At 37.3% G+C, this 27198-nt stretch overlaps 1 protein-coding gene across 3 annotated transcripts in view; it reads left to right on the top strand.

Annotated features, from left to right (window-relative positions):
* Positions 1-21916, top strand: part of phf21b (PHD finger protein 21B) — a 37420-nt gene extending 15504 nt beyond the window's left edge. For 2 of the 3 annotated variants that reach the window (XM_073869784.1, XM_073869790.1), the window contains exons 2-13: positions 4725-4946; positions 11510-11602; positions 11962-12297; positions 13741-13860; positions 14065-14116; positions 14492-14568; positions 14669-14723; positions 16097-16119; positions 16430-16588; positions 16707-16773; positions 16942-17045; positions 18053-21916. In XM_073869784.1, coding sequence (XP_073725885.1) covers positions 4725-4946; positions 11510-11602; positions 11962-12297; positions 13741-13860; positions 14065-14116; positions 14492-14568; positions 14669-14723; positions 16097-16119; positions 16430-16588; positions 16707-16773; positions 16942-17045; positions 18053-18325 — 1581 coding nt within the window. In that variant the 3' untranslated portion in view covers positions 18326-21916. The remainder of the gene's footprint in view (positions 1-4724; positions 4947-11509; positions 11603-11961; positions 12298-13740; positions 13861-14064; positions 14117-14491; positions 14569-14668; positions 14724-16096; positions 16120-16429; positions 16589-16706; positions 16774-16941; positions 17046-18052) is intronic. The other variant, XM_055191035.2, reaches the window with a different exon arrangement.
* Positions 21917-27198: the final 5282 nt, after the last annotated feature.

Here is a 27198-nt window from a genome sequence, read left to right as displayed (position 1 = left end):
CATCATTTGTCATGTACAACAGAAAAGCTATACAGTAAAAGTTTGAAATACTTATGGTAGATGTTCTTATTATTTATTGTCAGATTTCGCAAAGGATTAATCATCTAATCAAAAACCATCTCAAGAAACAAGTTCATCTTCTCAACAAATCAAAAAAGAATCAATAGATGAATGTGTCAGCGTGTCCAGCTGTATATGTGATAAGACGTGAATCTGTTCTCTCTGCAGGAATGTGTGTAGCTGCTGGTTTAGTTGTTTGTGTTGTGAATCTTATCTGATGGCCGCAGGCTCGCCGACGGGTGACAGGTGGTCTGTGTTTCACCTTTGTGACTTTTATGAGGACACACAGGAACAGCCTGAGGAGAAACTGATTGTATAGCTGATAAACGGCTAGATTCAGATCTCGCTGTAGTTTGCGTGTAATATGTAATATTGTAGTGGCAGAATGATGTAGCTGTGACTAATATTCTAGTGAATCGATGTGAATCGACCTTCAACATGAAAAGCATTGCCCATCTTCAGCCGTGTCATTGCAGCAGACAGGATTGGCTCAGGATTGCCTAATATTCGGCAGGAGGTTCTTACGGTCCGGCTTGAGGCCGTTGGCAAACACAGCATGCGTGCACATAACACTGCCGGCTTATTGAGTTCTCCAGTGGATCACCTCATGTTTAAGGAGCGTGAGCTCAGGTCATCTGGATGAAATCAACTTTACGTCTTCTTCATCTGGCTGTACGTGTGGCATGAGTACTCGAATGTGGAATTGATGATCGATCACGAAAATGATGATCTTGTGGGTTTATTTATTTATTTTTTGTGGTTATGACGCCATTTGGAGGTCAGCGTTACAAGCGCATGTGGTCCATAGTAAAGACTGGTGGTGTGTTGGGCTGCGCAAACCAAATGGCGTATGACGTCATTACCATGATTCAAAAGCAAACAGTCCGCTCCCAAAGTGCACCCGTAGCGGCACCTCGGCCGGTTCCGTGCAATGCTGCACATCTAACATATCAGTCTGGATACAACATACATTTTTTATACAAGGTGCAACTAGTTGCACAATATGCAAGACTTTTGTTTAACTCGTTGTGGATGCTCAACATTATAACAGTGCACTTTAAAACATGTCCAGTCAAAGCAGTCTTTTGCTATCATTTTATCGCCGCTGTATATTTTCTGTGAAGTTATTATTTGCGGCACTGGCCACAAAAGGACTGTCTTGGAGACTGACGGTTAACGGTCCGACCGATAATGCATAAAATCGGCCAATCCAATCCAAAGTCTGTGTCCGGTTGATCGTTGGATTTCTAGTTAATATCCTAAGGCACTGTAAGGGGGCGTGCACACCAAAGCTTTTACACCGGCGGCCGGCGCATGTTTTCAATTGTTTCCAATGGAAGGTCAGCGTTTTTCAAATAAGCCAGCAGCTAGCGGTTTTCTTCCGCGCTAAAAAACTGGCGCTCTGCATTTTTTCTGCGCTCAGTGCTGAACGGCGAGAGTTGAAAAATATTCAATTTTGGGTGAATGTCAGTTCTCACATGGCTGTCCATGCACAGTGGAGGAGAGGTGGGACATTACCACAGCAACCAACCGGCTCACAGCTGAAGTATCAGAGCTACCAAAGCGCTTAGCTGAAGAAAGCTGGCATTCGCCATCCTCCAGGCGTTTTCAGCCGCGTTTAAAAGTTTTGGTGTGCACAACCCCTAAGAACTGGATCTTACGCATTTGCGTCCGTCAAACAGTCGATCAAACCTCTCTCAGGTCTGCAGGTGAGCGCTCGTCCTTCAGTCATTGAGCACAACACAATAAAACAGGAAGCTGAATGTTGACAGGAAAAACGGACTGAATGGAGGGAGTCGAGCAGTTCATTACAGCGCTTTAAAAGTCTTTCATGAGTGTTTGTGTGTCAAAGACCCCCATTCAAAAACCCCATCATCACCAGAACAACTCTCTCCTGCTCGGCATGCTGGGAAATAACTCCTGATGTGTCAGATATATTAGTTTTGGCACGTGATCGTAAAGAAGTGCAGTTTCCACAGACCAGATCAAATATGAACCAATCATTTCCACCCAGTTTAACCCTTTCTATTCTGTTTGTTGTACTGTATGTGGGGGTGACCTTTGAGACAATGAGCTGTGTGAAGCTGAAAGGGGCTTCGGGGTTAAAGGTGGTGTCCAGATGCGAGTTGTGAAGGTGTCTGTGGATTACATTGATCTTTAGAAACAATAAAGCCAGCGCATGCATTGTGAGGGTATTAATGAGTAACGACACAGCAGTAATCTCCTCGCGTGCGGCATTCACACACTTAAAATGACTTTTACTGCACCTGTTCTATGGCTCTGGATCAGGGTTTATTCACGGTTCATGCTGGTCAGCAGCTTTCGCTGTTGTAAACAGAAGAAGGACTTTATCACGCTCTGTGTTGTTCACCACAAATCAGTTGTTTGGCAATAACAGTAAATGCTTATTCGCAGTATGACAAAACAGATGGCAAAACGGTAACTGCCAGAGACTTCCTGCAACAAAACTATTCACAGTAAAGATGGCACCAGAACATTAGCATGATTTCCAGAAGAACAACCTCTTGAATCACAGGCCAAATCTGGAAATGTTTATAACAGTTTCTTTAATAATAATAATGTGTCAAAACACCACGACTGATGGCCATGACAGCAAACAAATCAACAAATGTTCTGAATAAATGTCAGGACTATACCTGAAACAAACCTCATGTGCATATACTGCTATTTATTCTTCATATTTCTTCAGTCCCTTTAAATCACACAAAAAACGATATATATATATATATATATATATATATATATATATATATATATATAGAGAGAGAGAGAGAGAGAGAGAGAGAGAGAGAGAGAGAGAGAGAGAGAGAGAGAGAGAGAGAGAGAGAGAGAGAGACTGCTGTGATGGTGCTGTATTAGCGTTCCTGTTCGACATGCTGATTTGAGAAGAATGTTGAGAAAGCCAGAATTTAGTTTTCATGGAGATCAGCTGCACCCCTCCACCCGCAGTGAATGCGACCGCCGTGCGTGTGTGTGTGTGTCGCATGTTATTGTGATGGGAAGAGTCTCTTGCAGTCTTGTGGTCTCCTCTGCTGCACTGATTGTGACTAATGTTTGTACTAGTAAGGATATAAAAACACTATCTGGGTTTCTATCCAAACGCGAATTGATTTTTTTTCGAAATTCGCAATAAAGAAAACATGAAAATTAGGTGCGTTTCCATCAAGTTGTTTGAGCAAATGACGGTGGTGTTAGTAACCAAAAGTAAATTTAACAAGGCATGCTTAGAAAATGAAGTCAGGACTGCATTTAGTTACAATTTGGCATGTTATAAATTAACTAGCAGTACAGCTTGTAATTGCCAAACTGAATGCTATGCACAGAAGAAAAAAAGCAATTTTTTTATGCAGGCACTAACAGCTAGGGCACTAAGACAATGTTGAGCCCCATATATGATAAAGACAACGACAGCGGAAGTTAGACGATCAGTCACATGGGTTTAATCTTCGCTGTGTCAAAATTTATTTGGCAAATGTGTTTCCATCTCCCATTATTCACATTTACAAGTCATACCTCAAGCTAGATAAAAATTTGTTTGCAAATTAAGGGATTTTTATTAGAAATTTGGCATTTCCATTACTCGTTTTTGCAATATTTCAAAATGCGCATAAAATCAGTGTGATGGAAACTCGGCAAAAAAAAAGGAATAAAAGACAGAATAAATTTATGAAGACAGAAAAAATGGGGGAAAGCACTTTTAAAGAAAGATGATGTTTTGCTTTTATTGGCTGAATAGTTTATATTGCCGAACATTCTGTGAATCCCTTTTAATTCAATGTAGACATGCAGTTGGTTCTTATTAGGTGTTGCATTGAGTCTTAAGTTTTAAAACGATGATCAAAAGACCCCTGTGCCCCTGTGCTCTTTTTCATCATGCTCAATTCATGAATGTTACATCTGCAAATTGTATTGTTGTATAATGGGTGACTTTTATTATATTACATTTTATTGTATTGAAATTTACTATTTGCATTTTTATCTTGCAAAGTTTACACTGAATATTTAAATGTTCACATGATAAAAGACTTTTCTCAGAACACATCATCACGCCTGAATTTGAAATGTGTTTTGAGTCTAAAGGGTTTGATTCTTTCATCATAAACTGAGTGTCTGTGAGAAACAACATTATGAATACAAGTGACTGTCAGGATATATTGACTGTTTACGCTCTGAATGAAGGACTTTTCAATATGTCCTTCATATCTAAGAGACAATCTCTCTCTTTCTCTTTCTCTGTCTCTGAATGTCTCTCTCCCCCTCCCCCAGCTCTCACAAAACCATAAAAGCAGTTCAGAAATGAGAACGAAGTATGAAATATTAAGAGCAGATGTGCTATGAACTCTACTGTGAAAAAAGCAAACAGATTCAGATGATAAAGTCCTGTCTTAAATAAGGTTACGTATTACTAGTGCGGTGTCTTAAACTTAATTCAAGACTATAAAAACTAGTCCCTGAAGTTTAGATTAGAGAATCACAGCGAGCAGACACTTTAGATTTCATCTTTCTTCTATTGGTCTTATAGTTCTGCTGTGAAACATGAATAAGTTTGTACACAAATGGAGTGAAATCACTGATTCAGAATCAGAGCCCTCGGCACATTGAATGTTAATTGTGTGCTGCCGTTTGTGTGTTTTGTTTGATAGAAGCTCGCCGTCAGAAGTTGTCCTGTGGGGACGGCCGCCAAACCCCTCGCCCTCATCAAGCCGCCCAGTCAGAGCATCGCCATCTCCGTGGTGCCGGCCAAGAATCCCGTTACCATGGTGACAGCACACATTAATGGACAAAAGACGTCGAGTTCCGAAGTGCTCCAGACGTCCCCTATCAACCTCCAAACGCCCACCGGACAAAACATCAGCCGCTCACAGGTACAACAATACTAAACAATCACACAACGCTACACAAACATCAGCCACTAACAGGTACAACAGCACCAATCCCACAACGCTACACAAACATCAGGCACTCGCAGGTACAACAATGCTAAACAATCACACAACAATACACAAACATCAGCCGCTCACAGGTACAACAATACTAAACAATCACACAACGCTACACAAACATCAGCCACTAACAGGTACAACAGCAACAATCGCACAACGCTACACAAACATCAGGCACTCGCAGGTACAACAACTCTAAACAATCGCACAAACACTACACCAACATCAGGCGTTTGCAGGTACAACAGCACCAAACAATCACACAACACTACACAAACATCAGCCACTCGCAGGTACAACAGCACCAAACAATCGCACAAACGTCAGGCGCTCGCAGGTACGACAGAGCACAACAATCGCACAAACGCTACACAAACATCAGCCACTAACAGGTACAACAGCACCAAACAATCACACAACACTACACAAACATCAGGCGCTTGCAGGTACAACAGCACCAAACAATCGCACAAACGTCAGGCGCTCGCAGGTACGACAGAGCACAACAATCGCACAAACGCTACACAAACATCAGGCGCTAACTTTCTATGTAATTTCAACATGTCAAGGTATGATTGGCTGTGCAGTGCGATATTATTATACAAGCAATAATACTACTACGAATTATTGTGATGCACAATCGCATAGCCACCAAAACATTAATGTTGTGTTTAGTCAGCAAACGTTTGTGTTTTCATTGTTGCCATTTTAGTCAGTGTTATGAAATGGTGCTCATCTCTCGCTGGTTTGTTTTTGTTTTCAAGCTGAACATGTTGTCTCCTCTGACGGGACTCTCTGCCAGTACAGGACTTTATAAATAATAGCAGAGTACTTCCCAACAGAAAGGACTCTTCATTCGCATGAGTAGTCACCCCCCTCCACCGCTCCTTTCACTCCTCCACCCCCTCCTCTCCTTCCCCTCCCCCTCCTCCTCCTGCCCGGAGCGCCGGGATTGTTTTACTGCCTTTTATGGCTGTATTGTTTCAGAGATTTGAAGCTGTTTTCTGCTCCTCCAGCTGCCCACTGATTCAGACCCTAAAACACCCATCACACGGCAGGAGAACAGCCAATCACAGGCTTTCTGTTGTGTTGGGAACATGGGAGGGGGGCAGACATCTCAGACCACCTGGCTAGTCATGTGGAGCTGGATAATGAGGGGTTTGCGGTCCGGTGTGGATGCCCATGCTAATGGCATTATTATACTTACACAAGCTGTAAGTTTGTCCAGGACGGTTCTGAAGAGAGCTTATGGTGGGGTTCTAACAATGTGTATTAGTTGCTTAGTTGAATGTTTAACAAATTGCAGCGTTTTGAATATTCAACCGTTTTTAAAGTCCCTGTTAAGACAGTCTTAAATATTGTTTTTGCACACATTATAAATGTTAGAACCATATTGCTGAAACACCCCAAAAAGATTGGAGTTCATGGAGTTAGATCGTTATTCTCTTAAAAAAGCACCCCCACTCTGGCCCAAACCATGAAAAGACCTACTTTCACTAAAATGGTTGTTTTTACTAAACCATTTAGAGTATACACATAACTATGGTATCATTAGAGAGAAGATGCTGTGAGCTTCATTTTCCAGGTTTCAACATTAAGTTAAAAATTTAAAAAGTTAGAGAGGCTGAAGTACTTTGGAATAAAACTTTTTTTTCATAACATCTCTTTATTACTAAAAATCTTAATGATAAATATGTGAGTGAAACCTAGAAATGCAATGATGCCAAAGCCACAAGTCTAAGAAAGTTATGTTTCACGTTTGTAGGCCCAAAAAAAAAGGGTTCTTGTAGGGGTTTTTGTAAGCCTTTTCTAAGTGCCAGTCAGCCCCAAAATAAAAGTCTTTTGTTTACATGCAGACACGTTCGTTCTTATTATTATTTATACTTATGTTAGCGTATAAAATGCCGTTTCCACACCAAGAAATAAAACGTCACACAAAGATCGTTGAATTCGTTATCTAATTGGCTATACATTTTGTCTATCAATATTTTCCATGTAGTCATTGGAGGAACAAGAGAGCCAGATGACATCACGGTATTTGACAGAGCTGTTTGGATATTATGTATTAAACTTCCGCCAACTTTTAAAAAACAAAGTTTGACTGCGTGTTTATGTGTTTAGCAAAACCTAAAGTGTAATCTCATATACAGTGTTTATGACGCAAATAGTCCGCAGATTGTATATTATATTCTATTACAAGATCTTAATGCAAAATCTGATGTAAACAACAGGCTATGTATCTATATTTCATGGATTACATTGGATGTATTTTATTAGACGGTTTTCATGGGTTATTCACACAACATCTGAAACGGACTGGATTCGACTTGCTATCGTTATATCAACACAAAGGTAAAAAGTCCCGTTTATATTCTGCATGTTGTCATCTGGACTTTTATCACAAAATTCTACACTCAGGATGCTAGAGCATCTGTATCTCAAAACAGAGACCATACGCTGATGCTAAACCCTTAGATCTTTTAAACGATGTATATTTTATTAATGTTTGTAGACAGTAGGCAATATAGATATTGTTAGCAGCTTTAAAAAGACTAAAAAATCATCCTGCACATGAACTAGTGCACAACGAGAGGTTAAACAGTTTCTTTGTTCAAGATTATTTGGGCGGGGCTAAAACAGTGACTCGATGATGCACTGGAGCTACCGAGCATGGCCACGCCTCTAACCCAATCACAAACATTCATTTAGGTTGTAGCAGTATATGAAAGTTGAGAGAATCGGCAGCTTTCCCGCCAGTGGGTGTGGTTTCCACGCTAACAGAGGACACGCCCCCAGCGTTTGAGACCGCCTGTTTTTCCAAGATTTTAATAACTTGTTTTATTTACTTGGCATTTTTTTCCATAATTTAAATTTCATCGCACATTTTTCTGTGGTGTCCCAAACTCAGAACACATTTAACATCTTACTTTACAGGGACTTTAAATATCAATGTCTGAGTGCTACAACTTTCAAAGTGAGATTTTGTTTGATTTTTACAGTACACAAATTAATGTAAACACAAAAAAGTCAGAATTGCTCAAGTATTCATTTTAAGATTTAAATTTTGACTCCATAAAACTGCAGCTTTGTTGTCTAAAACACCCCTTGCATTTTTGTAAAGATGTCTTGGCGTCTATTTTTACTGGATCCCAGCGGTGAGGTTTCTATTTCAAGCAGAAACTCTAGCAGTTAGTTTCCAGGAATCTCTTGAATCGACTTTATTGCCTATATTGAAACCCAACAATTTTGCGACTCAGAAACTTTGTACTTTGTAAAATATGAAACTGTTAGTGCTTAAAGCCTTTTGAATAATGACGTCAGACTGCCAGCGCAAGGTTAATGCCGGCAAATATTGAATGTCTTTCATTATAAACAGCTGAGTGCCTGCACTAGACATTGAAATGCATCTTCAGTCGACGTTTCTATTTTTGAAGACCCGCATGCCTGCTATGGCCACTTCATTTCCACATCTGAGTAAAATCTCAAATAAAATGATTTTTGTTATGTGCTATATTTGTTATATCAAAACGATGCTCCTGTATAGCTCAGTAGTAGAGCATTGCTTTAACAGAGCAAAACGTCACACATATGTCAACCTTATAATGCTCTGTAAGTCACTTTGGATAAAAGCATCTGACAAATGCATAAATGTAAAATGCAAACGTGTTGTGTAGGATTAAAAAACACAAGATTTTTCAGGTCTTCCCATCAAAAAGTGTATTTATTATAATTATTTTGTATTTGTTAGTTGTTGTAGACAGTAGCAGATTGTCAACGGTGCAGATGTGGCGTGAGACCTCACAGATGTACGTGAATGAGGTTGATGTTTTCATGGTTTGGTGTGCTGCAGTCACGGCAAACATCAAGTGTTAATTGAATCACATACGGTCTCTATGTGAAGAGATCTGAGAACAGTTTTGATGTCATATTGTACTTATTTTTTGCAGTAACAAGTTTTTAGTGCTGTAAAATATCTGATCGCTTGTTACAGTAAATCTCTGAGGTTACCGTGTGGTTCTGCGGTTCAGGGGAGCATTCATTGAAATAAATAGTTTTCCCCCCTCCATTCATCTCCTGCTGAAGACAGCGGGGCAATCAAGTGGATTATTTTAACTGCTTACAGCACCACCATGTGGTGTACATTGTTATCTGATGAGAAAGGAAGAAACCATCATCTTAAAAGATCATCATCTAGATCTCCGGCTGACATTAAACCCAGATAGCCATTATGCAGTCTTACTGTAAATAATCCTCTACTGATTCTGTCTGCAGATTTATGTAGATGTGTAACTGACAGTTTCATTAACCAGCTGTCAGAATGACCTCAAAGCAGCTGTTAACTGCCTCATTGAACCCTAACAGACCACCTGTAACAAGCCTTTAATCCAGAGGTCAAACTTAAAGGTCATGACCCCCACTTGGGGTCATGGATGATTTCTATTAACTGTATCACATTGCTGGTGTTTTACATTTTGTCAACACAAATAAGCTAATGTATAAGAGACAGACATCATTTGACAGTAAAGTAAACTGCGAGAGGACGCACACTTAACTGAGAGAGGCGCACGCTAAACCGCAAGGGGATGCGTGCTAAACCGCAAGGGGATGCGTGCTTAACCGTGGAGTATGTGCGCTAACCCGTAGAGTATGTGCGCTAAACCGCAAGGTACGTGCGTTAAACCGCAAATTACGTGCGCTAAACCGCAAGGCGATGCGCACTTAAGCACAAAGTACGTGCGCTAAACTGCAAAGTACGTGCCCTAAACCGCAAGGGGATGCACGCTAAACTGCAAAGGGTGTGCGCTAGACAGCAAAGGATGTGCGCTAAAGGGATGCACGCTAAACCACAAAATATGTGCGCTAAACTGTGAGGGGATGCGCACTAAACCACAAAGTACGTGCGCTAATCCGCAAAGAATGTGTGCTAAACCGTAGAGTATGTGCACTAAACCGCAAAGTACGTGCGTTAAACCGCAAATTACGTGCGCTAAACCACAAGGGGATGCACACTAAACCACAAAGTACGTGCGCTAAACTGCAAAGTATGTGCGCTAAACCGCGAGGGGATGCACGCTAAACCACAAAGTACGTGCGCTAAACTGCAAAGGATGTGCGCTAAACCGCGAGGGGATGCACGCTAAACCGCAAAGTAGGTTTGTTGTTAATGTTAATATTAAGTTACAGTAAAAAACATTTATTACATTTTAATTACCAAAAAACTAAATGTTTTTGCAAATGTTAAACAAAGTAAACCTTTAAATTTTTCTATTAGATTCTTATGTTCTGTTAATGAGTGTAATTTAACAAATGAACACAATCAGGTTTAAAATGCTATAAAGACATTCAGTTACAACAATTACAATCTCCTGAGGTTGACAATGAACGTTAAGTACTTTATTTTTCTTTTCAGTTTGGGTTTTGTAAAGTACCAAGAATACTACAGTCGTTTCATTGAACCGTTGGCAGGACCTTCAGTCATTCTTTGGTCTATTTTAAAATACTCATAGCACATGTGAATGTACTGACGGGAACTTAACCTCATGCTGTTTAATTCAGATCTTTCACAAAATAATCCAGAATAAAAGGAGCTCAAGGTTACGGCTCAGGCTGCCGGGATTCAGCAATTACTAAAATCACAGCCCTGACAGAGTAAGACATTTCATCTGAGCTGTTGTCATGGGAACAGGCCTGAGGTCTCCTCGCCTCCTCGCGTCAGCCTGCCATCACACAATAAACAGAGATGGAGCTCAAACTGTGGTCTCGTTTCTTTAAGTTATATAAAAACAGGAAACACAGTCAGAGTTCAGCTCATATCTAACTACATAATAAAAGTAGCATTCAGCATGACTCTTAAAGTTACAGATTATACTTAAATACAGGATTTATGATCTCTGATGTGCTTTATCAGATTTGCATCTATCTGTCATAGAGATCAAAAGGCAAACGATGTGGCAAAAACAATGAAGTGGTGATGACCACAGAACATAAAATCCATCATTTTCACTCAACATGTGAAGTAAAACAGGTCCCATATTTTTTCCTCACATTTATTTTATTAAGTTATTTTAAAATGGACTGTGCAAAAATGAAGATCATAAGTTCTCCATCATAAGATTCTGAGATAAAAATTGTATATTATCTTATACTTTATATTATTTTTTATTTTATTTTTTATATTATTTTATTTTTTATATTATTTTATATTTTATATATATATATTTTTTTTATTATTTAATACTTTATATTTATATTTTATATTATTTTATATATTATTTTATAATATTTATTTATTTTTATTTTATATTTTATTTTAAACAATTATGGTTAAAACATTAACTTGATGACATTACAATTGCCTAACCTAAGGGTTATGTGTTTGACTGGTTCAGCTAATATTTGTGGTGTGATGAGTATCTTTCTCATGAAGTTTAACCTTTATTTCTCTCTCTCTCTCTGTGTTGTTCTCTGTCTCTCTCCCTTCACAGATGTTGGGAGCTCTCACTGCGATCCCCATCAAGGTGCCTCACGTGAGCTCTTTGCAGAGGCTGGCGGGACACTCCCCCAGCGTGCTACCTCAGGTATCGCACTATACTTAATAAACTTTTTATGAAATTAAACTTATGCATCGTTTACACGTCACAAACAGCCTCATTTATCTTAGATTTCTGTAGTGTAAAGGAAAAAAACAGTAATTGTATAGCAACTTACAATGAAATGAATGCACATGAGTAGTTAATGCAGATTTTTACTGTTGTTTATGAGTCACTAAGATTTACACTGACATGCCAACTAGTTGAGTAGACAACGAATGAACCAGCAAAAAACACTGTTGGAAGTATCCATACAGACACACATTCATTATTCATTTAACCCAATGCCAAGACCCATATGCTACCGGCTTACATCAGGACTAAACAGCTGGTTTATGTCTCTGTAGGTTAGGCCAAAGACTCTCATTCCAGACAGCCTTCCCCACAGTCCATGTCGAGAGCAGCAGTCCGGCCAGACGCTGGCCGTGTCGCGGGGCATGGCTGTGGTCAGCCCAAAGAGCCAGGGCGCATCTCTGCCAACTGCCAACAGCACCTTCAGGCACGAGAGACTGTCCAACGGGCAAGAGGAGAGTTTGTCATCGCCCACACCCACACCAGGTGCCTCCACCAGCCCCGGGGTGGCATATGCCATCATCTCAGCGGCTTCGCCCGCGGCTCACGGGGTGTCGGGAGTCACCGAGGCCATCAAGGTGCAGCCTCTGATCTTAAGCCCGGACAGCAAGGTTAGAAGATCCCTTATGATGCTCAACTAGATTATGAATGTGTTGGTGAGGCGTTGAAACAAATAAATACAATCATACACACTGTAGGGTTTTATATTAACCTACTTGAACATATGAACAACAAATCATTCATTTAAATATCTTAATGTTTTGATGTACTGTAAGCCATTTCAGGCTTGTGAATGTAATACATCTGATGTGTCTCACTGAAGATTGCTTATAAACCAAGATTCAATGGTTAATCTAAGCATCAAGTCTCCCATAAGCTTAGGTTAGGTTAACAGGAACCGGTTCAGCTGTTGCATCTTGCCAAGCAACACACAAATTTACAGCGTGATTGTACTAAATTATACTAAATATACTTAAATAAAACTGAAGTTATACTAAATGTCACTCCCCTCCAAAAAACACGCAAACCAAAGTTCTTCGTTTACTGATGGATTTATTTGTTTATTTAATTCATCCTTTATCCACCAACAAACTATTTAAAACAGTAGAAAACATAATATAAACAATCTAACAACACAATCAAAAGAGCAAATAAATCAAGAAATAAAGCATCAAAAAATACACAAACATACCTCGCTGGCTGCATACAAACTGAGAGGGAAATGAGTCCAAAACGCAACTTTAAAAGGCACTAATTACTTCAGACTCAGCGGTGTACCGGCATAACCGCGAGTCAACGTCTTGAGTCTCTCTCTCTCAGGTGCATCATAGGCTACAACAATAAATGTGCACATGTAACCCTTGACCCGCATGACCTCACTTCCTATTAGACGAATCAATCATCATCTTCATCATCACCATAATAAATAATAATAATGACAGACATGGGATGCAAAAAGGTAAAACAAATATATCAAAAGGTAAAACAAACAAACAAAACCAATACACTTAAACAAAAGCTAAACTAAATATCAGCATGCATGAAAGAGTTAAATTAGAGGTCTGGCAACAAACATTTATAAAACATTATAAACATATAATCCTGTTTTTACTTCTTCTATATGACTGCTTAAACCAGTTTAAAGAGTAACTAAACCCTAAACCAACTTTTTTAAGTTAATAATCTGTAAAAATGAAGCTTTATTAGTGCTGTTCATTGATTTTAGTAAGTTTTTTGACATTTGGATATTAAGTGTTTCAATACTACATTATATGTTGTAAAAACGTCTGAGTGCTGCCCTCTTCAGGTTGAACGGTGGCTACTGCAGTTGAATTTTCCTATTGGATGTTGGGTCCAAAAAATATCTCGTGATGTAAGCAGGTTCAAGCTCACCACGCCCTTGTTACGATCTCACCACATGCTTGGTACGAGCTTAGTTCGTCCCCTCTATCTCCGTTGGGATCTGCCCACTTTTCTTGCATTTTTCAAATATTGCCAGTGGGTGGAGTCAGGCTCTGACCAGGGGTTTAGTTACGCTTTAATGTGATCTTCAGGTTATCATCATCCAGCCACAGATTCCCAGCAGCTCGCCAGCGTGTCAGACAGATCGTGCTGTAGATGAAGTGACCTCTGAACCCTCGACACCAGCCAAAAACACAGAGGAGGATCCTGAGGTACACTAAAAACAGTCTAGATTGATCACTTTTATAAATAAAGTGTTTGTTTGTGTTGTTGTGTAATTCATGCCAGTAAGATATGAGATCGCATGTTGGTGGTCGACTGAAGCTGAGACTAACTAGTTGAATTAAAGAGAGAAGTTAAAGCCAAAGCATTGCTTAATGTCACTGTTAATGTATTGAATTCTTTCCAATCTACAGAAAATTGCTTTCATGGTATCATTGGGTCTGGTCACTACTGAACATCTGGAGGGTGAGTGATGCTGTCTGTTTGATTTTGTACGAGAGACTCAGTGAGCGTCAGGGGTTTGTGGTTTTCAAAACTAAAATCCATTTTCAATCCAAATCAATTACTACATTTGAATTGAAATGTGAATTGAGATGTGAGACGGGACGCAGATTTATACGTGCATTTGAATTCAACATAAACAACATCATATACACAACACGTGAGATGTTTACAAAAGCATTCATATTAATAATCAATGGCACATATAGAACACAATATTTAAATCACATTAAAATCAGTTATCTTGTTTCTGATATGTACAGATGATGATGATGATGATGATGATGATGATGATGACTTCAGCCTGATGTTGTTAAAGTTTTTAATTATTATTATCAGAGATTCAGAGTAAAAGGCAGGAGAGAAAACGGCGCAGTACAGCAAACCCTGCATACAGTGGCCTGTTTGAACCCGAGGTCTGTCTGTCTGTCATTATTCCTTAAAATTATAATATAGAAATCATTATAAGTTATAATGTTTAAGGTCATTTGTAACCTTTTTGTATTTTCCTTTTAGCGCAAACGTCTCGCCTCACATTTCTTGAGCAGTCCAATGTTTCTGTCTGCGAGAGGTAAATTTCTGCTTCTCTTTACATATAAAGAAACTCTGAATTCAGCGTTTTTATAATATGTATTTTTGCAAAGCAGATTTACAGAAATATTTTGTAGATCTTATTGTTTTACTCAAATGTTTAATTTTAAAATATAAAATCCATCATAACATTATTACTTTTTTAAACAATTGTAATTAACCTAACCCTAACACCTTTTTTGTGTTTTAATCAAGTTAATCCAAACATAGTTCTCAGATTTTTAGATGAAATTCATTTTCTTTTCTAGTCTTTATATAATTAGACTTTCTCACCAATATGGTTGTAGATGCTAAAAAAAGATATCACTTCGGTTTGAAACAAAACTTTATAGGTTACAACCTTTTTTCTCTTTTTCTGGGGTTGAAATCAAATGATTTCCCACACAGTTAGTCAGATTATGTTAAAATGATGAGTGTAATCTTACGCTGCATCTGAAACGGTGTATCGTGATGATACATCTTGAAAAAGGTGATTTATCTACAGCTTTATCATACAAACTCTCGTGTTATTTATAGTATGTGTGGGTGCAGTATAAATATATTTCAGACATCTGCCAGGTTTTCATTATCATGTGACTTGTACTGTTTGTCCTTTGACCTATGAACAATCCTGACAATCATTTATATATGCATGGTTTAATAAGTACATTTATACATTTCTTGGTACCTAAAGATCGCATAAAGAGCTGCCGGGTTCATCGATTTTCAGTATTTTTATTTTATTAATTTTTTTGCCGCCTCCTCAGCTGTCATGGTCTTAATCCCTTCAGAACTGTTTTTATTCGTGTCCCTTATTTTAATTGGTTGATCAGCATTTTTATTGGTTCGTACCACAATACATGCGATGTCCATTCCGGTGGACGCAGGGTCTGAAGGGGTTAAGGGACGTTAAAGCCTCCATCGAATACACACTCAAAACATCCAGCCTAAAGTAGTCTGACATTCGCGTACTGAATTTTGAATACTACTCACCTTGCTTACTGTTTTTCGCCTACTATATAGTACTGAAGTAGGTGATTTTAGATGCAGTGTTAGTGTTAGGAGAAAGTTTATAACACATAATGTTTTATGTACTTGCATATTTACAGATTTTTGTTTATTTTTATTAAAAAAAGTTATGAATTGCAGTTTTAACAAAGATAAATTGTCATCGGTTCTGCTGAAAGTGTGTGCATGTAGTTAAAGTAACAACAAGTTATTGAATAACCAGTGATGTCTGTGTGATGTTTAATATTAATCATTCACTGCTTTAACCTGATAGCAACACTGCTGGTTAACTTTCATAACTCTCTCTGGTGTTTGTAACGGCTACTAACCTACTGTACTGTCTGCTTACCTTTACTCACACGCCAGACTCTGAGGAACTGGGCTGGAAGGTACGTCTCTAACATCACTGCTTATATGTGTGTGTGCTTGCACATGTTTGTGTGTGTGTGTGTGTGTGTGTGTGTGTGTGTGTGTGCATGTTTGTTTGTGCATTCATTTCTGATTTCATTTAGTTTAATTCACGTATCATTGACACTGACCTTGACACCTTACATCTTGATTTACACATTGTTATAAATGGCATTACACATTGTTATGTGTTTAAGTTTTTAAAGGAGATGTATAATGTGATGAGGGTTTAGTTTAGCATGCGTTAAATCTGTCAGTGTGTTTAATTTTAACTCTGTGTGTGCTGTACAGGAGGAGCTGCAGCATGATGATCAGTGTGCAGTCTGTAAACAGGAAGGAGATCTGCAGCCGTGCCACACCTGTACCCGAGCGTACCACCCCGACTGCCTCCAACCACCTCTTAAAACTGCCAACAGGGCCATGTGGATGTGCCCCAAGTGCCAGAAGAAAGTACGTCACCACACACACTTTAACTCATATATATATTTATACATCTGTAAAACTGTACGAGGACATTGAGATGAAGGGAAATAAGAGCGATCTGCTCATCTTCTTTTATTTGTGTAAGGTTTTGAACAAAGAGAACTTAACCTGGCCGCAGAACTTCATTCAGTCGTACGTGACACATAAAGCAGGTAAAGAGCTCACAATCACATCTGGAGTCATTACATCAATGTTTATATGACATCTGCATCAACATTATTCTGCATACAGAGTTGTGAATGTGCTCGTGTTGATGTGATTGTGTGATTATAGTTTGATATGATTGTGTGACGTGATTGTGTGTTGATGTGATTGTGCAGTGAGAGAGGAGGAAAGAAGAAAACTAATGAGAAGAAACAGTGAACTGAAGAAAGAGTGTGAACATCTGAGCGAACACGACCAAAGACTTGGAAAATCTCTATCGGTAAGAATCTTTTGGATTTTAAAGTCTCTGTAAAGTCGATCTGGAAAATTGTTACTAAACACATCATAAAAGTATTGCTGAAACACGTTACAAAAACTAAACTATGTAGTACTGAATTGTGGAGGTAAACAGGTTTTTCAGATTTCTTCTAGGATTAATTGGGTGGAGCTAAAACAGTGACTTGATGATGCACTGGAGCCAGCGCACGTGGCTCCGCCCCTAACATAATTGCGGGCATCCATTCAGTTTAAGAGAGATGGCAGCTTTCCCACGAGTTGGAATATAATATAATATAATCAGGGTTCCCACAGCTCCTTGAAAGTTTGTGAATCTGGGAGGAAAATTTTAGGCCCTGGGAAGTTTTTGAAAATATACATACATAGATACAGGTCATTGAAAGTGCTTGAATCTATTTTATGCAATTTTATTCCCTGTGTAGTGTAGGATAATATTATAAAAAATAGAGACTTTTTAAGCACACATGCTAAACTGCTCACTTTAAATGCTTATATCTTCTGTATGCAAATGTTGGTTCATATCAAAATGCCATTTTGCATAGTTGTGTTTGAAACATGAAAACGTCTTGGCTTACGTATGTAATTGTTGTTCCCTGAGAAGGGAACGAGACGCTGCGTCTCTCTTGTCATACTTCCTGCGTCCCTGTAACGCCGTCTTTGGCAATATTTCAGATAGGTGATATTCTTCCTGACTCCCGCATCATCCTGTCTTTGTAAGCCTCACCATTGGTTGAATTTGATATACACATTCAGACGCACTTACACCTGGAGGCGTCCCCAAAGTGTCACCGCAGTGACGCAGCGCGAGTTCCCTCGAAAGGGAACTGTAACAATGTATCTGTAACCGTGTTCTCCCTTGAAATATGTCCCCACATTTAGTCCTTGAACTTGAAGTTAACTAAGGTGTGGAAACCCTGTATAATATATTTCCCCCATTGTAATTTTGATTCATGCAAAGAGCATTTATTGTGTGATGTTAAAGTGTGTTAGGTGTTTCAACAGAAATGCATGGAGCAGAAAGAGCGTCTCCTGGGTCAACAGCGGGACACCCAGGCCTCTCTGGAGCGCCTCAAGACTCTCATACGCCTCATCCAGCGCGACCAGATGATCCAAGTCACTATGACGGCCACCACGACCACAGGAGCATCACTGCTCTCCCTGCCCTGGATCAAAGCCACGGGCAGCACCAGCACCACAGCGCCATCTGTCGGCCCCTCCGCAGTACTGCACAAAAACGTGCTTCAGCCGCAAGGCCACAACTGACCTAAACGCAGACCTGAGTCTCTACCAGATCACCAAACATAATCCAACAGAGACACGGACTGTGACATCTAACCAACGTGTTTTCTTCTGGTAATGTCTTACAATAAAAAAGGGAAAAAAGTGAAGAAAAAAATTGCAAAAGAAACGTTAAGCGTCTTTGGATTCATAAGTATTTTTTAAAGCCAAACACACACACACAGTGCTCACGAGATTTTTTTTACTCACCATTTTTTAATTTATTATTTTTCTTGGCCTTACTGTATTTACGACTAGATTAAAATGCGGTTGCAGATATATGAAATAAGTATTCTACATAGCTAGAGGCATTTTTAATGCTTTGTGTTTTATACTGGGGGGGGGTTTGGTGTGTGGGCGGGGTCTGTGTGTGGGGTCATTTGCATATTGTGATTGGGAAGGTTACAGTAGTTGTAGTTGTTTTTGGCAAGCGACGTATGAAACGGAGAGCACCGTACGTTGATATATCCCAAAAGATTGTTTGCGTTTTCCGATGAACGACGTTTGCCATAATAATTCAGGTTAAAGCGAGACAGGGAAATTGTGTGTGTACCTACGAGCAGACAAACAAAAAGAAATGACAACAAAAAGAACTTTTCAGTATTAATAGAGTTAAAAGAACAAAGTATTTAAGATAACAACAGAATTTAGTCTTTTTAGTGAAGATTTTAGTATTTTCATGCGATGCCTGTTAATAATTTCAACGAGGACGTATTGGAGGGAGGAGTCGCTGTACATATATATTTATTTTATTTTGGCTGTCCCGACAACAAAAACTTAAGGCCATTTAAGTTCTTTGAGTGCCTGATCTCATATCCAAAAATCTTTGTTTTGTTGTTTTTGCCCCGTATATAAAATATGCCAAAAACAAGAGCGGTTTCATCATATACCGCTAACATCCCGTTTTCACTGAAGTGTCATTCATTTTCATTTTATTATCTTGTATAAACCCACCGCAAGATGCATTATTTATTTATTTTTACTTTCTAGATGATAACACTGCCTAAAGAATACAGCAAAGACTTCATATCAAAATAATGAAATGATTGTTGTTTGGAGATTTGAAGGGTTTGTCTTCCAGCATTAATGCAGAGATAATAACAAAAACACAAAGTCATTAATAGTTTATGTCTGACACGACAGCACTGTTGTTCTTATTAAAGGAAATTAAATATAAAAACAAAAACAAAATGACACCATTATCTGTCTTTAAGGGCTACCAAACCTTTATCAAACTACAGCCGGATTAAAAATCTATATTTGCCTAAAAATTGTCATAAAAATATTGAGATCATTGAACAACTGAGATCATTCAGGTACCACTTGAAGTCTGTGTATATAATCTAATAAAATGCATTACTGTATTAACTCTTTCACCGCCAGCGTTTTTAAAAAAAGTTGCTAACCAGTGCCAGCATTTTTCATGATTTTCACAAAAGTTTAATGCCTTCTTTAAATATATAAACAAACAATATATAAAATGAAAGAACAGACCCTCTGCTTTCAAACAAAAAAAACATTAGTTCTCTTTTTATCACCTCTCAAACATGGGTAGGTTTCTTCAAAAACACCAAATGTTGAGCAAAAAGCTGAGATAATTACATTTTTATGAAGGACTTTTGATAGAGATCAGATTCAGTGCGATTTTTAAAACAACACGGCTCTTTCTCTTTCACGTGAGGCGCTACTTCCAGGTTGTATAAGTTGCGGAAGTCCACCTGGTGGATAATAGCGGAAACCCGGAAATTCTCGTCATTGGCACGGAAGCGTTTTCTCTTAATTGACGAGTTATCTTGTCAATGGCGGGGAAAGAGTTAAAATGGCTTATACGCCTTTATTATAATAAAAGTCCACCATATTTCCAACGCCTCCAGATCTTGAGCAAGAATCATTGAAATTTGGCTGGCCTTGTGATGTCAGAAGGGGATCTTATTATAATAACCCCGCCCCTTAATTTGCAACTATGCAACCACGGTGCTGCGATTTAGTACAGAGAAAGACAGATTAATTTGAACATGTTATAATAAATGATCTGTGGGGTATTTTGAGCTAAAACTTCACATATGTACTCTTGGGACACCAAAGATTTAATTGACATCTTTAAAGTCTTGTGAAATGTCTCCTTTAAAAGGTATGACTTAAGTTTCTAAATAGTTCAGTATAGAGCTACGTCTTTAAGTATAACATCAATGTAAACACTACGGGGCGGTTTCCCGGACAGGGATTAGACTAGTCCTAGACTTAAACACTTTTAAGAGCTTTCCAAACTAAAAACAACTTAAAATATATCAGTGCCCTTTGTTTTACCTCAAAAATGTTTTTAGAAAGGCATGTTTGTTAAAACTAGTTATATTTCCTAATTAAACTAAGGCCTAGTCCTGGATTAAGCTAATTATGGTCCGGGAAACCCCCACTACATGTTTTGTCTTATATTCTCTTATTTTCTGCCCACTTAAATTGGTATAATTTATCCCAGGTCTCACCAAAATATTTTAAATGTAAATATAATGAAAAAAAAATTCCTCTTATAGTTGAGTAGTTTCTATTTTCCTTGTCATTTTTAGTGAGTTTAATCACAAAATACCTTACTATATATCAAAATCATTATCATTGCTTGTCATTAGTTGGACTAAACTGGTCATTGACCCGTAATCTTGAAAACTCCTGCTTTAAAGGCATGAATGTTTTTTTTTTAACTCTAGTTATGTTGTGTAGCAACATGCCAACCCTTATATTGCATTATATATACAGACTTCACCAAAAGTGCTGTTGTTAAAGCCCACAGGTGGTGTCATTCAGGTCCTGTACTATCAGATAAAGATTGTAATTGAGTGCATATCAGACTGTTGTGTCACCTAAATACTGAACAAATTTACATGCATTTTTGCCCATGCAAATAACCCAAAATTGTCTTTTTCCTCCAGTAAAATGTCTACACAAATTAAATGTGATATTTAATAAGATGACTTTTGGTTTTAGAGAACTTTATTATTTCTTTTATTGTGTACCCCACTGGCATTGGTTTGTCCATAAATGTAAGAATGAAGAGTCTCGAGAGTTTCAAACATGTCAGCTTTATATATCAGATCAATATCATTTTCATCCACGTGCCGTCGCCCACGTTCCAGAATTCCTCTCCGGGAGAAACTGTGCTGTGCTTCTACAGATCTATTTTACTACACTCAACACTTCGTTGAACAAAATTTTATTCTTTTATCAATGAACAAATGAGAAAGACAGTGTTTTTTTATTGTTTGCTAATTATGCATTTTGACTTGGCTTATAATATGTGACGTGTACATTTGCAAAAGAGGAGTGAACGTCGAGGGCAAAGCGCTTAAGACAGCATGAGGAGATGTTTAGTCTTCATGATGTCTTCTGAGCGTGTTGACTGTCCAGTGGATGGTACATAGAAAAGTCTGTGTGTGTGTCTTACATATGCCAATGTAGTTTTTACATCATCTTCTGATCTATTAAAGTTGATTGATGGACGTTGATCAATTGTAAAGAGTCTCACCTTTTTGTGCCCATGATTCATAATAAACAAGGAGAAATCCTTGAAAAAGAACTACAATATTCAATGTGTGTATTTATTTCTTTATATGAGATTATATCACTTGTTTACATTTATAACGCCATTCAAGTATCACCATTACTGTAATAATAATATTTGTGCTACTGAACCAAATGATGCACTTATTAAGGAGAACTAATGTTAGTTTATTCTGGTTGACAATAAAAAGGCAACTTTAATCTCATAGACTTGATACTGAGCAACACCTTGACATCCTCTATAAACACCAAAGAACTCATGAAACCATAGCAACCACCAACACAACATCCTAACAACAGCACAACAACAGGTTACAAATCACCCACCTTAGCAACCCATATGGCAAAAAATCCATCTCTCTGGCCAAAAACTATATTTTAGTAAAGTTTAATTAAATGTATTTCTTAATTTCACAGTATATTTAGTTTTAACCATTTCAAAATGCATTTCAGGGGCAACAAATAGATTTCTAATTTTACAGCCCATATGGAAAAAAATTAGTTTATAAAGTATAATTTTACTGTTGAATACGTTTTATGTTTACAAAATTTTCTTCCAGTGTGATGTGAATATAAATGTTTTAAAATATACAAAAAATATAAAAGAAAATATTGGTGAAAAATAGATTTTTGTAAATATATATTTCTAAATATATTTCAGCAATTTTTTGGCCTTTTTTAATATATATTTAAAAATTATATACTATTTAAACTGCTTAACAATATATAAAACAGAGGTGTCAAGTGTTAAATTAATGTCAGGTATGATGCACGTGACAGTAAAACTTTCTTCTTCTCTGTGTAAAGTCTGACACCTCCTGGCTAAGGAGAAAAGTTTAATCTCTTCTGTGGAGTTTAATTCATTTCATTAATTAATGAAACCCATTCATATAATATCTTGTGTACTACATTTTCCTAATTAGGCTAAAGGTGCTTTGCAAGAATAATGCACACCGTAAAGTGCCACAGAAATGCAAATAAATAAATAAATAAATAAAAAGAATATTGCTATATTAACTATCATTTTTAATAAAAATATCTTGGATTCGTGTATTTTACTTTGGTGATATTTTTGATGATGATTATTTATTTCAAAACAATAAAACTATCAGCAGTCTCCCAGCAACACACAAGCGCGCCTCCTCCTGCGCTTCTGATTGGAGGATTCCATGACTGAACGCCAGACGGGCGCGTGACTGATGCAACGTCACTGAAATTAACTTGATATTGTAGTAAAGTTATGGTAACACATAAAGATTTGTGGTTAGGAAGTGCACAACAGATCCAGATGGGAAAAGACCATGAAGAAATTACTTATAACTATAAATAAACTAAGTAAATGTTAATAAGAGTTTATTTATATTAATCTGAAAGCTGTTTTTAAAGATTTATCTCAGCATCAGTCCACTTACAAACACTTCTGATGTACATTACTGCAGTCGGTTCAATTATATTTTCTTGTTATATAATCAGCCACTTAGGATTTTTTTCATCTGTATGTGTTAGCCAGGAATTAAACCCATGACCTTCCAGTTGAGCTCCTGACACATCGTGTACAGTAAGGATCTGATTAAAATGTGTTTTTGTCAGTTCAGAAGTGATTTACTCAAAGCTCTATAGTTATAAAAAAGTCTTAAAAACTGTCCTGCAGATGGCGCTATTGCAATGCCACGTGTGATTGTAGCCCTGTCAGCTTTTTTATCCCTGAAAGATCAGACGGAAGATAAGTGTCCGACCTCTGCTGGGAGACACCGGAAGTGCCGCTTGCGCTCGCGTCTCTCGCGGGCGATCATTGATTTTCGCGCGCTTCTCAAGGTTTTCACGACTTTCACCCGTTTACAGCCTCAGCTGACGTTAATTATGCTTTATATTCACTGTCACCACTCAAAATCATCAATGCATCGCCATCACCCTTACAGGAGTCTTTCTTTAGCATAAATAACTTTTATTCTCTTCAGTTATAAAGCAGTAAATAGATACAATCCATCATTTCAGTGCTTTGAGAACTTGACCTTGTCTTAATACACCTCCGTGAAATAACCATAAATTACAAACTCAACCGTAATAAATCACACCTTCACATCCCAGTTTAAACGTCCAATATCAATCCAGGCCCGACTCCAGCTATGAGATGTAAGGTTGGACGGGTGATGCACCTGACGGGACAGAGTTGTGTGGCATGTTTCAACTAAATTGTAACTATTATTGAACAGGTAAGTTTTGAAGATAAATCAATAACTCTCTGTATCACGTTAGTAAAGCTGGCATGTTCTTGTTTTCTTGTTATCTAGGCAACTATATAGTATGTGAAAATAATAACAATAGAAACCATTATCTGTCTAACATAACATATTATTTGTGTTCTATCTAAAAACATGTTTGATACATAAATGTCAATATATTATTTCCTTGCAACCCATATTGTGGTTTATGCTGTGAACTGGATTTTGTGATGTAATAACATTCAGATAAGAAGTGTGGGACATAAAGAGGTTTTCCTCAGATGAACACTGACATCTCAACATGGAAATGCTAAATAAAGTGATGTAAAACTAACATGAGATGTTTGCAGACGTTGTTTACGACCTTCCTCTAAAAGTGAAACTGCAAATGTGTATTTCTATTCAATGCAAACATTTGTTCAGCAGAAACACCTGATCAAACCTGAACATCACCTGCAAGAAAGCACATCACCTATCTGAAGATCCAGGAACATGACAGAGATAGATGTGATGAACCCAGCAGCATTGTCATCAGATATATCATCAGTATGTTGGGTTTAGTGTGTAAATGTTTAATGCAGTATGTGTTGAGTTGATCTCTGAAACTTGTATTGATTGAAGTTTTACACATCAGTGCTCAGCAGAAACTCATACAACTGACTGCATTTCAGAAACACATTAAGGTCAATTTCTTTGGTGCAACTCTTTCAACCTCTGACCGCTCGGTCACATCCTTCAGTAGCTATATTATAAGAAACAACTAAAGATTGTTTTACAGTAAGACATGAAACATGTTTAAAATTCAATATTAAAAACAACTTTTCTCCTTTCTGTTGTCAGTAAAAATTTTTAGCTTTGTAAATTTGTACAGAATTTTTATTAAACTGACATATTTGCTGTATAGGCTACTATACTTTTCTAATTTTACTACCCATATGGCAAGAAATGTGTTTTATTTATATATATATTTTAAATATAGACCTTTCAGCAGTAACAACATAAACAAACGGCTTTCGTGAAACAAACATAACTTCCTGTGAACTTCGCTAAGAATCAAAACCAATAAAGTCCTTTTAGAGTATTATTTCTGATAGCAAAATAAACACATAGGTTACCTTAGTTCATAAATCATAGCTAAAGCGTATCAAAAACTACACCGAGTTAATGTTACTGTGTAAAATGTGTACTATATAATCTATACAATCTTAACTACAGATCGGCTGCCAAACGTCCCATCACGTCTCTCCTCGTCTTTAGGAAACCAAAACATTTATTTTCAACGAGATATTTCTTCCAGAATTTAGTTTAGTCTATAGACATTAAACAAACAGAGACTGGAAAGTTAAGTTCTGTCCAGACGTGCTAAATACATGTTCATTTTATAAAGTATATTTTTGAATTTAAATATATTTAATTTTTATCTATTCAAACCTGTTATTTAAAAAAAAATAAGTTTTTCTTCCAATGCCACGTGAATATATTTCCATAGTTTGAAATGAAGGGCTAAGCATATATTTAAAATGTTTTAAAATATATTTATTTTTAAAATATATTTCAATAAACATATATATAAAAAGGCAAAAAAGTAAACATTCCAAAATATATTTCAGCAAATATATTGTATATTTTTAAACAAATATATTTAAATATGAATATATATATTTTTGCTGTATGGGTAATATCCATCACACAGTAAACAGTAAGAGAGGTTGTAAGGGAATTATTATTATTTGTTCATTTGCTATTTTACTCAGACATGTTTATAAGTTTTGATGATTGTTTAACTGTAAGAGAGGCTTTAGTTCTTGCTGAATGTCAGATGAATACTGAAGGTAAGCAAAGAAGACAACATTTCAATGTGAAAAGAGATCTTAAGAAGTTTGTGGGTTTGCAAAACGGGAAGTCTGAAATGTTGCGCACAGACAGTTGAACTTTACTTATACTCTTAAAACAGATGGCTTCAAAACAACACAATCACTCTTAGTTTAGGGACAACACACTAACACACACACAAACGCACAAACACACGCACACACACACGCACACACACACACACACACACACACACACACACACACACACACACACACACACAAACACACGCACACGCACACACACACGCACACTCACACGCACACACACACCCCTCTGTGTTATTATTATTGTTGCTTTTATTTTAACACAAAATGACACATAATGTGTTAAATAGCATAAATAACACAACAAATACAGCTCATAGCATGAACGGCATTTCAGGTTATGTTAGATTAAATACATTTATTAGGCTGGGCATGACCACAAGATGCACACGTGTTTGTGAACTTGTGGGTTAACGGCACATAAACACACCCATTAACGCAAACACATATGGGATACTCAGTTAAACACATCATTAGATATTCGATTATCTTGCCACACCAAAAGGTATGCTGTAGACAATAACTACAATGAAATATTACATCCTTAAACATTTGAAATAATCACATGATCTAGATTTTGCATGAATTATTTGTGCACACTCATCTGATCTGAATTAATAAGATCTCAATGCATTTTAGACGTTCTGTGTTTTTGGTTACACGAAAACACTCATTTAAAATCATTTATTGAGTTTGAGACAAGAACAGTTAGAGATATAATATCATACACTTTGTTTTTCAGGATCATTCCTAATATTTTATACATTCAATTGAATTTATTTTGCTTTTTCAGATGTGCAAAAGCATTTGAAGTAAATAAAGTTTCCTCAAGACATCACTACCAATGTTTAACTAAACAACTTATGTAAACTAACTTAACTTTGTTTGATGCAAATATGAAGTGGGTTTGCTCAGGTGAATTTATTGACTTCTCAGTTATTTTATTTGCACCAATCAGCCGCAACATTAAACCCAATGACAGGTGAAGTGAATGACGTTCATTATATCAAATCAATCACATCTTTGGGATCTATTAGATGTGTGTTGTGAACATTCAGAGATTAATTTATTTAGCAGATGCTTTAATGATTTATATATGAAGAAATCCTCAACATTATTACCTCACAGCGGTCTGAATAAAGACTGAATCACTGATGGGCTGAAT

Source organism: Misgurnus anguillicaudatus, chromosome 1 (genome assembly GCF_027580225.2).
Source record: "Misgurnus anguillicaudatus chromosome 1, ASM2758022v2, whole genome shotgun sequence".
NCBI lineage: Eukaryota > Metazoa > Chordata > Actinopteri > Cypriniformes > Cobitidae > Misgurnus > Misgurnus anguillicaudatus.
This window is presented reverse-complemented; position numbering and strand designations above follow the sequence as displayed.